The 11,674-nt window shown below is 30.3% G+C and overlaps 3 protein-coding genes across 4 annotated transcripts; 1 reads left to right on the forward strand and 2 right to left on the reverse strand.

Annotated features, from left to right (window-relative positions):
* Positions 1-219: 219 nt before the first annotated feature.
* Positions 220-2,554, reverse strand: LOC128388003 (motile sperm domain-containing protein 2-like). The gene is made up of 2 exons (XM_053347329.1): positions 2,216-2,554; positions 220-1,906 (listed from the first exon to the last, which is right to left on the reverse strand). The coding sequence occupies exons 1-2, from the start codon at positions 2,298-2,300 to the stop codon at positions 306-308; spliced, it is 1,686 nt and encodes a 561-aa protein (XP_053203304.1). The 5' UTR covers positions 2,301-2,554; the 3' UTR covers positions 220-305.
* A 2,478-nt stretch (positions 2,555-5,032) lies between these two features.
* On the forward strand, positions 5,033-7,508 carry LOC128388136 (dehydrogenase/reductase SDR family member 4-like). Of its 2 annotated transcripts, XM_053347499.1 has the most exons (8): positions 5,033-5,105; positions 5,179-5,286; positions 6,205-6,382; positions 6,477-6,554; positions 6,637-6,660; positions 6,728-6,798; positions 6,882-7,124; positions 7,212-7,508. In XM_053347499.1, the coding sequence occupies exons 2-8, from the start codon at positions 5,222-5,224 to the stop codon at positions 7,324-7,326; spliced, it is 774 nt and encodes a 257-aa protein (XP_053203474.1). In that variant the 5' UTR covers positions 5,033-5,105; positions 5,179-5,221; the 3' UTR covers positions 7,327-7,508. The 2 variants fall into 2 exon arrangements, with proteins under 2 accessions (XP_053203474.1, XP_053203473.1); XM_053347498.1 differs by having other exon boundaries at positions 5,072-5,286.
* Positions 7,509-8,358: 850 nt separating this feature from the next.
* Positions 8,359-11,495, reverse strand: LOC128388134 (general transcription factor IIH subunit 1-like). The gene is made up of 2 exons (XM_053347497.1): positions 9,334-11,495; positions 8,359-8,596 (listed from the first exon to the last, which is right to left on the reverse strand). The coding sequence occupies exons 1-2, from the start codon at positions 11,152-11,154 to the stop codon at positions 8,507-8,509; spliced, it is 1,911 nt and encodes a 636-aa protein (XP_053203472.1). The 5' UTR covers positions 11,155-11,495; the 3' UTR covers positions 8,359-8,506.
* Positions 11,496-11,674: the final 179 nt, after the last annotated feature.

Here is an 11,674-nt window from a genome sequence, read left to right on the forward strand (position 1 = left end):
TGTTGCAATTAAATATTCACATGCAATTGAATTCTGGTAAATAAAAGGATAATCAGACAATCAACAATTAACAATTTAATAATTTCTTAATCACCTTGACCTCTAATTGTAAATTGTTTTTTCCTTAAGAAAAAAAAATCATCTCAATTTGTTGTTAAAAATTAGGAAAACCAGATTCGTAATGATTACAGAATAAGTAACAACAATTAACAGCAACAATTAACTTATTATGATACCTTTAATTTTGCTCATTTTAAAAGAGTAATTTACAAATTTATTTATACAATTAACTGTTTGTAGTTTAATCAATTTGATGTGATTGTTGTTGAATTGATCATAAGGAAGTAACAGAAAAGGGAAAGGTAAGCAAATCCCATAAGGTACAAGATTAACGTTAATCTTTTCTGATTAATCTCCAACGAATTAGTGTTCTCATTGAGACAACGTAATTTATCATCGATTGATAAATTGTCCTTCCATTCGGGTAATTTGTGTCTAAATAGATTAACTGAGGGTTGACGATATTTGTCCCTTCGGCCCATTTTAACGGGAAACTCTTTGACCACTTCGATTGTCCTAATAGTTGAATAAACTTCATTGGTCTCAGTTTGTGTCCATAGTTGATTAAATTCATTTAGATTGATTGTTGATTGTTCAGTATAATTACAATGATAGGTTGATAATGAAGATGATGAGTAATTAATGAGTATCCTAAATTTTACCGGTCGATTGGTCATCGTCATTTTTGACCAATGTTTCCAATCAGAGTTAATCATGTTAATCATAATCTTGACACTTTCCTTACCATTAATTATCCCATGTCTTGGTGTTACCTGATAATCATTAGGATAATTTGATTGTATTTTAAATATAATTGCTCTGGTCAAGCTATTCTCAATTTCAACTGACCCAGAGTAAGTTGCTTTAGTCAAATCATATCGAAAGACAATATTGTCCATTGGTTTAACATTGAACACGATTGAAGGGTCAATCAAGTTAATTGTGTTCCTATTATAATCTAAATTGTTTGATGATATCAATTCTTGTTGATTGTTGTTGTAATTAATTTTATTCTCTTTCTTTCCTTCTAGATCATCTTTCTCAGGTGTATCAAAATAGTCAACTGGTTCATACCAATCAACTGATGATAGGAATTGATCAGCTTGATCCAGAGCATCCTGATAAACTGGGATAATCCTTTGATAATCCTCATGAGTGTAACCATATCTTTCAACTAATTGTTCAATTGGAACTGAATCACTTGGAATTGAGCAATAATTACGTTTACACTGACCACCAAGGTAATAAGGGACATTTTCAGGTTCGATGTAATCATAAATCTGATTACCATTAACGAACTTGATTAACTTGAAATAATCATCATTTAGAAATGAGAAAACCATTTTTCTAAATGTATTCAATGCCCAGGGTACATTTAGCACTAGAATATATTTAGCACCAGCGGGACAATAATTGGCACCAAAGTTGATCATGAATTTAAGATAATCCCAATCAAGATTACGATAAGAAGCTGATGTTAAATCAAAGATTAGTGAATATCCTTTCTCACCACAATGTCGATCAACTTTATCGAAAACATGGACGAAAAAGGCCTTGGTATATTCTTCAAGTTCAATTACTTTTCGATGTTGCGAGACTCGAATGTAAATCGTTGGGTAGCCCGATTTATCTGATTCATATGGAAATACGGCCGATACCTTGTAAAATTCAATTGGAAAACTGTAATCGCGATATTGGTCAAGTTTAATTGTACATTTCCGCCATTTCATTGTCGATATTATCATTTGCAAGGCCGCTTCGGTGTTACAATGACGAGCTCGATAAAACCGGTAAACATAATGTGGATCCGTCATTACCCTTTGGTAATCCCTGTAACTACAATCATCTATGGATAAAGAAGTGATTAAGTGTCAATTTGTGTCTGTCAATTTAATTGTGACCATGAAGAAGAAAAATAATCAACACAATCAATGTTTTAATTGTCTTATTTTGTTCAACTTGAAATCAATTCTCATCAACAGTGATAATCAAATTGATTATTGATTGTAAATTTCGCAATATTAATTAATCTAAATCAAAGATTTTATCATGAAAATTGTTTATCATGGAATAGATTTTGATTACAGTTGAGTTTAATTTTTTGCAATTGGTTAATTTAGATGAAAATTGTTGGTTAATTGATTCAATGTCTTACCTGAGTTAGATTGATAATGTTGATCAAATTGTTTCTGAAGATTTTTAATGATAATTTGAGTTTGTTGATCATCAAAAGAAGCCATTTTTTATTTGTTAAAATTAATTCACGATAAACAATTAACTGATTAAAAGAGAAAACATCAACACAATTAAACAATCAAACAATAAACAATCTAGTGAGAGAAAACAATAACTTGGGACTCGAAATTAAGTGAAATTCAGCTAATCAACTTTGGGAAATTAATACAAATGAAATTTTGTTTATCAAGCTGATTAAAGTGAATTCATGTAATTCTGGCTCACTGTATCTCTCTCTCCCTCTCTCTTTCTCTCTCATGAATTAACTCTCACTCTTTTTTGTTCATGATGATGAAAGAAGAAAAAACAGAAATTCGTCTTCACCCTGTTCTGTAAACTAATGGAAACCGGTTCAAGATGAAAATGTTAATTACTTTCCTTTCATTTCTGTCATGATGATCATTAAATTCAAGATCAAACCTTTTCCTTTTCTTCCCACTGAAATGACCAATTCAACGAAAAAGAGATGACCATTTACTCCATTGGTCAAAAAATCGACGAAAGTTCAATTTACCGTTATTCGAATATTGTTGTTAATTGTTGTCCAGTCGATTGGTTTGATCTTCCTCTTTTTTAACTCTTTTCTAAATTTAATTAACCTTGTCCAGTATTTTCGTCTCTCTTTGTTTACTATTAATACTTTTTATTATTAATTGTTGTTGATTGTTTACCATTTTAAATGGTAGAAATTGATTACTCCACAAAGGAGCTAATTGTTGAAATAATTATTTCATTTGTTTTGAGTTAATCAGAGGCCTAATTACCTTGAATGAGCATTAATTTCTTGATCATCAAAGGGAATTGGCCAATAATTAAATTAAATACCAACTTGACTAATTTAAGTGTAAATGATTCAGTAAATCAACTCAATTAAACTGAAAACAATCAAGAGAAACTGTTTAAAAATAAAAAACTAACCACTAAACTGCCTACAGGTCACAATCATCTCAACAATTAAATCAAATCGTAATCGTTAATTACAATTGACAAGGAAAATTAAACTCATATAATTAAAGGTTAACAAACAAAAAACGATCGCATTGATTATGTTAATGGTCAATTGTTGGGATACTTTTCATCTAATAATTAATTCAATCAAATTGTATTTATTTTCCTCTACACTTTTTGTAATCTAATTGTAATTGCTAATTCCGAGTAATCAATTACTTTAATTACTCAACTAAATCACAAACAATTTGTAAACAATCAAAGTTTGTTTTCCCCAATTTTATTTATTAAAAAATTGATTAAGTCTTAATTAAGTAAATTGTGATTAAAATCATCAGGATGTTATTATTTATGTTTACGAAATTTTTTAATTTTAGTTAATTAACTAATCCAGATTAAGAAGTCAATACTTTCAGCTGATCACAATTTTCCTACTTGTTGGTAAACCTTTTCCTTACCCTGGAGGCGATTAACTTGATTAAATGTTGATTATTATACCTTTGACCTTGATTAATTATAAAAAAGAGTTCTAATTATGATTAACTAATTTACCAAAATAAGAATTAAATTTAAATTGTTTTTCTTTCACTTTTCTTAAAGGAAAATGTTCACTTTTTTAACTAAACTTTTTGTGATAACTAAATTTAAGAATTGATTTTTAGGTTTACTCTTGATTAAGGAAGAATCTAAATTGTTGATGTAATACAATTTAGAGTAAATTAACTACTTTAATCAGGGATGTAGAAATTAATTTAAATCATAGACGAAAATTAGGTTCGGGTTATTAGATAATTAATATTATCGTTTAATCAGAAAATTGATCGTTCGATTTGTGAAAACTTTTCCTTTTCTATTACTTTTACAATCTTAATTGTTGTAATAAAACAGTTAATTGTTCACTTTTAATTGGATCTCATTGTTTCATTAGCTGAATTAGATGATTGGGTTGATTTTTTGATTTTTTGATGACTTGTTGATTGTTTTTCTTTGGAAATTGTGATGGAATTGACAAATAATGGCAACTATTAAACATTATATCCCGGTGAGAGTTAGTTAAAGAATCAACTGATTAAAACAATCAAATGGATAATTGTTTTCGTGATTATCATGGTGAACTTGAAGATGGACCAATTGTGGTCTTTTAACCAATACAATTAGAAATAGCTGGAGATCGTTTAAATTGAAGGAAAAGTCTCATTATTGTTACAATTAGAAACGATGAGTGGTAATTGTAAACATTTAACACGATTGACCATTAAATTGTTGATGGAATGGTCAGTAAAACGGAAATTCAGGGTGTTACAGTAAACACGGAATTACAAGGCAATCCCAATAGGTCAAAAAAAGTTAATTACATTAATTGTAGTTTAACCTCAACAATTGTAAACAATAAGCAACAGTTAAAAGTGTGTACATACCATTCAATGAGAAATTAAGTCTCATCTCAACGAAGATTATCAATAATTGGAGCTAATCAAGCTCAGTATCAGAAGTGCTCATTGACTGGTTTTGGTTTTGTTGAATTGGAATTGTTCAAACTCGATAGAATCCTCAGATATTTGTGACCATAATTCAGTTCGACATGGCCAGTTCTATGGGCTTTTCCACTGATAATTTCACTTTGGATCTACTTCTGATGCAATAACCTTGAGCCACATTATTTCACCAAAAGTGATTCGACGGACACTTGATCTTGAGTTTTACTCGAAAATTGCTTGGGAATGTTCAATGTATCGATTTGAATATCGAAGAATTTGTAGCGACATCTGTTGATAGAAATTAGAACTCGAAAGTAAACAGAGTTTAAGTGAACTTAATGAAGAGTCTTCATTAAAGAGATTAAAATCTTTAGTGATTTAATTGTGAGTTTTTATGTTCATAATTGACTGAATTCATTTAAATTGTTATTCTTTTTTCTTTCATGATGTTCCTTAGATTTTCTCGATTAGTTTCTCAATTACAGCCTTCTAGAAGGCTAATGTCTTCCATTAAAAGTGATAAATTGAAAGGAAAAGTGGCCATAGTAACTGCTTCTTCTGATGGGTGAGTATTAGTTTTGTTGGTACATTTTAATTTAGGCCCATATTCACCAACCGTAATTAAAAGCAGTGATCATCTAATCCTGAGATCAGACCGATTCCGAGTTTAGACTAAAAAGTTGTTTCACCAAGCTCGATTAGTTGATTCCCGATTCTTTGATTTTGGGTTCAAATCAAGTTGAAGTCAAATCAATTGAATATTAATTTAATTAGAAATTGTCCCTAAAGGTCTTTTCCCTATTTTTCATTTTACCCTAATTTTAATTGATTTTTTTAACCAACCGATCATCAAACAAAACAACGGTCAAAACAATAAAAACATATTTTTCTTTAGACAAAAGCGGTAAGTTTGAAGGAGATAAATTAATTAATTGTTTATGGAAAGACTTGAAATTAAGATTGATTTCTAAACAATTAACAAGTTATATGATTACACTGATCAAGTTTTCCTAATATCTTTGTTTAATATTTTTTTAAGAAAAAAAATCTTTTTTACGCTAGCGAAAATTGTAGAAAAATAATAGGACATAACGATATTAATCAATTTATGTAAAAAAAATTCAAAAAAAATGAGCAAGAATGGAAAAAATGAGGAAAAAAAGTCATAATCAAAAGTTAATCGTGGTAATTACCAAGTTTAAATTTTGATCAAGACTTCCGAGATCAATTGAAGATGATTTCGGTTGGTGAAACAACAATTTGAGTTAAGATCAATTGATGTCGGTTGGTGAAACAAGATTTTTTGATCCTCTAATTAAATTGACCTAAACTTAAATCTGATCCGAGATCAAGAGTTGGTCATAGTTGGTGAAACACAAAAGCTGTGATCAGCTGATTTAAACCTAGACTCTAATTTAATTACGGTTGGTGAATACGGGCCTTAGACTAGAATTTTTTACTTATCTTTGTTTTTCTTTGTTAGAATTGGTTTAGAAATAAGTCGTAGACTTGGACAAGAAGGTGCTTCGGTTATTATTAGTAGTCGAAGAAAGGAAAATGTTGATAAAGCCGTTGAAGAATTGAAAAGTGAGGGACTTGATGTCCTTGGAACTGTTTGTCATGTTTCTAAAGAAGAAGATCGAAAAAATTTGATAGAATTTGTAAGTAACAACTTAATTAATTCTTCAACTGAAGATTATATCTTGTATTTGATTTTCGATTGAATTAATATTCCATTTCTTTCTTTAAATTTAGACGGTCACAAACAAAGGAGGAATAGATTATTTTGTTTCTAATGCCGCTATTAATCCAGTTATGATGCCAATTCTCGAGGTAAAGTGACAATAAGTAATCAAGTAATTCTGACGGCTAATTAAATGAATCTTTCCTCACCAATCAATCTCTCCACATTTAGACAGGCGAAGGAGCTTGGGATAAGGTATGTTTCCTTTCCACTACCAATTAAATAAATTTCTAGTTATCATCTGATCACAATTTTCATCTAGATATTTGAAGTAAATGTTAAATCAGCGTTTCTTTTGACCAAAGCCGTTGTACCTCACATGGAGAAACGCGGGTATGTAACAATTTAATTAATCGATATTTTTGCTTTTCGATTCTAATTTATTAATATTCGTTTCTCTCCAATCTTTCCGACAGAGGTGGTTCAGTAATTTACATTTCATCCATTGGTGGATATCAACCATTACCAATGATCGGCGCTTATTCCGTCAGTAAAACTGCTCTTCTTGGACTAACCAAAGCCGTTGCAATCGAAACTGCCCCGAGCAAAATAAGAGTCAATTGTATTTGTCCTGGAATAATTAAGACTAAATTCAGTCGAGCTCTTTGGGAGAATGAGAGTATCAGTGAGGAGATGAACCGAATGATTCCAATGCACAGGTAAACACATATTACAACGATTTCTAATTGATTAGTTTATTAATCAGTTCCAACTAGAAATTTAATTTTTTCTATTTCATCCAACAGAATCGGTAAACCGGAAGAAGTTGCCTCGCTTGTTTACTTCCTATGTTCCGACGATTCATCTTATGTAACTGGTGAAAGTTTCGTTGTCGCCGGTGGATATTATTCAAGACTCTAAATTATCACAATTAACAAGTGAAATTATTTTTACCCTGTTGAACTTATTGTCTTTTTAATATTATATAAGATTTTTATTTCAATCCATTTTATTATGAAATGTTACACATTTTCAATTAATGATTTATCTAATTGTGAACATTGTAATTTAAAGTAAAACGATTATAATGATTTAAAATGAAAGATTGTAATCAAGGTGATCCACGATTTGATCCATTCACAATCTTTGAGAGCCAATTGTTAAATTCGTTAGCCATTGATTCATCTGTTGGTGAAGTGAATGAAGCCTGGTAAATGTTGAAATTGGAATTGAGTTGACTTGGTGGACGATTTGATTTATCGGTGGTCAACCATAGGATCGGAAAATCAGGCCTACCAGGCATATATTTACTCCGTTGAAATAATTGCTTTGGAATCTCGGAGCCGATTAGAACCAAACCATGAGCCTCGAATAAGCAAATATCCGGAACTGGAAGTGATGCTTTCTCAATATTCCAAAGTTCAACTTCGTTATTATTTCCACAGGCGATTTCAAGAATCCTTAGAGGACTCAAGTTTCGGTCAAGTGAAACTACTCGATGGTCAAGACCAGCAAGACGATTGGCAAACATGGTACAAGATTGAACATTATCTGAACTGATTCCAGTTATAACGATTTTAAAACGTGAAGACATCGTGATAACAATTGGAGAGGAACAATTATATTTTTTTTAAACACAATTAGAATAGTTTTCCAATAGTTGGAAAAATTGATTTAGAAAATAATGAACATTTTAAATTGTTGTTTGTTGTTTACCAAAAAATCAGGTAACCAAGGTGACGATTGAATTGTTATTCGTGATGGTGATTTAATCTTTAGATTAACAGTTAGTTTGCTGGTCTTTAACATAAGCTTTTCCTTAAGAAGAATGGTGAAAATAAGCAGCAATTTGTTAACTATTAGAATTAATTGTGGTAAATCAATTGATTGATTTGCTGATTGTTGAATTTTCTGCTAATTGTTTTTTTCTTTTGGTTAGAATAACAAATTAAATGCACTTTATGCTTTTCTTTTATTATTGTCAATGAAAAATACACAAATATTATTTTTGTATAAATGAGATGAGTCCATCATTGAGTTGATTTAGTTGATTGGGTTTTCTTTTTTCAATGATAATTACAATCAATTGCTGATTCTTGGCTTATTTACGCATTGACGCTGACTTTTTTAGTTGCCATGAATTGAATTTGTTATATGCTAACTGCAGTTGACTTAATAGGTGAGTTGTGAGCTGAAAGAGAAAGAGAAAGAAATTAATTGTTACAATTAAGAAATCAATATTGATAATCAAGTGGAAAATACATTTTCTTTTGTCTTAGAATCGTAAACTAATTCAATTTGATTGTAATACAAATAATACAAATACAATCGGAAGAATACCTTGAATTAGATATTCTAATTTAAATTACTTGGTGTTAATTTTTATTAGAATTGATTGATTACAATCATTTAAATTGAAAACTATTGATCAAGATAAATGAATAAGAAATAGGAATCGTGTGGAGTGAGTTAATTAGACAAACTTATGAGCAATTAGTAAGAAATAATTGATCAAAAAGAGTCCATTTTTTTTTAATTTTCAATTGAAATGGATTAAGAAAAATAAATCTGATTAATCATGAGAACAAAAAATCAATTAGTAAATTGAGTTAATTGTTTGCTGATTTGATGACTAGAATATGATCTTGTTAAGATTTTTTTTTAAATATAATAAATATATTAGATTATTAATAGATTCAAATGCTGGATTAATCCATGATAAAATTTAAATCCACAATTAGATTGAATCTTATCTCAACTTGAAATATATTTTGTTAGCATGATAATATAATCACCAATGCAAAGAATAGATTGAAATTATTTCGTGAAAGACTTGAAACAGAATATGAAAATAGAGACAGAGAAAGAGAGGACTGGGCAATTAATTAAATGTCCGGTTGATTGTTTTGTTGGGTCAATTTTGCATACCTCTGAATCGTAATGGTCTTTCACTAATTTTTCATGAAAAGGTTGAACTTTGGTAAATTGGAATCTTTCTAATGTCGCCTTCATTTGGCATAATTTTTCCTCTATCAGCGGATTTGTGACCGGAAAACAGGCCCAAAAGTGTCTAAGTAACTCATTACATGAGAAGTAAAGTTGCTTCAATTGACTTTGGATCTCATCTGGTATTACGTCTTTAAGGCTAACGATGTGGGTGTTTTTAAAGTACGATCCTCCGGGAGATAATGCACTTAGAGCGGTTATAGCGGCCGGTGAGGAGAGTGAACCGTTTAAGGATAAACGCCAATTGCTTAAAATTTCATCTTGATGATAAACCGATTGAAAGAGAGTTAAATTGTTATAATGATGATTATGACTTGAATCATGGGCTAATGGTGTTGGTCCTTCAAGGTAACGTCGCTTATCATTTATTTTTAACGATCTTGATTCTTTTGTTAACCATGTTGATGAATCTAATAAAGATTCAGAGTCAAGATCTTCTAATTCAGTTTTCTCTTTTAATCGTTGCCTTTTAATCCTTCCAATTTCCTCGTGCTCCTCATCAGAGATATTTTTACCTAAATTGTTGATTAAATCACTACCTTCCTTTTCCTTTGAATTGTCTTTATTTTTTCCTTTGACAACACCATTAACATGAGGATTTGTTGTTGTTGTTGTTGATGATGATGACGATGAGGTAGCTGGTGATGAATGACCATTAGCGGTGGCACTTATTTTACCCGTTGAGTCACGTTTACTTGCTTCTAAAATCATAATTGAATGTAAATTAAATCTTTTGATCAACGCTTGATTGGCATTAAGTAAATTTGACGAGGATAGATCTCGATCCTTTTTGTTGGATTTATCGTCATCTTTGGGATCACTTGTCTTGTTGATATAATCAATATCATCAAAATATGTAATATCAACAAAAGGATCTTTAACACCTTTAATAGCCGCTTTTTTAATATCAATTTCATCTGATTTAGCACAATCAGCGAAAAGATCACCTTTAGATGAGCTAGATGAAGCGGTTAAAACTCTATCACGATGGAAATAATGACTTTGAAAGAATCTTATCCAAAATTCAGCCTCAGTTATTTTATGGGGAACATTTTCAAAGTGTTTCTTTTTAACCGCTGGATATGTACGAAATATTGCTTCAATTATATCGGTAGTTATATTGTACTTGTAACCATTACAACCATCAGGTTGTTTAATATCGGATAGAAAGGCAGCAGAAATACCCACAGTTTGTTCATTGGAGGAATGAAGGTTGACCAATAGATTAGATTTCTCTGGTGTTGATGATGGTGCCAAATTGAGAGTCTTAATCAACTGTGGACATCTAATTGGTGCCAATTGGGTCCAAAATTCATCACTAGTGATAACACCGCTAACAACCAAATCTTTATATAAATTAAACAGATCTGGATCCTCTTGAAGAATACGATTTTTCTCCTCTAATTCTTTGGAAATTTTCTTTTTAAATTTGGGTAACAATTGTTGTAATAATTGTTTAACCATGTCACGATCACTTAATTGTTTATCAACACCTTCAGGGCTGACAAAATGGTAAGTTGTTGTATCACCAGAATGAAGAACAAGCTGTAATTGTATTTTAGCTTTACCTTCCGGTGAAATTTTCTGCATCTTAATATCAGCATATTTATGACTAATAGTGAAACTGTCTTTACCATTGGGCATCCAGGCGATCCGAGCTTCCATCAGGTAAAGGGTTCCATCATTTTTCTTATGCCGAACTCCATTTACAAGGAGTAAAATATCCTCAGATGAAGTTGTCATTAACTTACTCTTTTTTTTCAAATCACAGAATCAAAATTATCTCTACAAATATAATAATAATAATATAAAAAGAATATAAATACAAATATAAATAAATATTAAACAAAAAGAAAATGAGAAATTGTATCAATAATTTTTTCCAATAAAAACGAAACAAGAAAAATTTTCCAACACCGTTTTTGACTTTTAACTTTGTTGGGTTACACGTTCTTACTTAACACCAACATTGAGAGAGACAATTATTTAATTAAAAATGAGAAACAATTAGAAGATCAACAATTAATTGAAAAGAAAAATAAAAAATAATCCAAAACCAAACAAAATGTTCATCAACTGATCAACTCTATAAGCGAATCACCAGCTGAACTTTTCTCTATAAACTAACTCCATCTATCGACGGCTCACATGACCAAATTTCGTTTCTATTTAGTTGGTTAAGCTGAACACAGATGGAACTCTGCTCCTAAATGGTTAACAAAAGTATTGGAAAAATTTGATCTCAAGAGATAAAGTTTATCAG

Source organism: Panonychus citri, unplaced genomic scaffold (genome assembly GCF_014898815.1).
Source record: "Panonychus citri isolate SS breed McGregor unplaced genomic scaffold, ASM1489881v1 Contig00095, whole genome shotgun sequence".
Taxonomy (NCBI): Eukaryota; Metazoa; Arthropoda; class Arachnida; order Trombidiformes; family Tetranychidae; genus Panonychus; species Panonychus citri.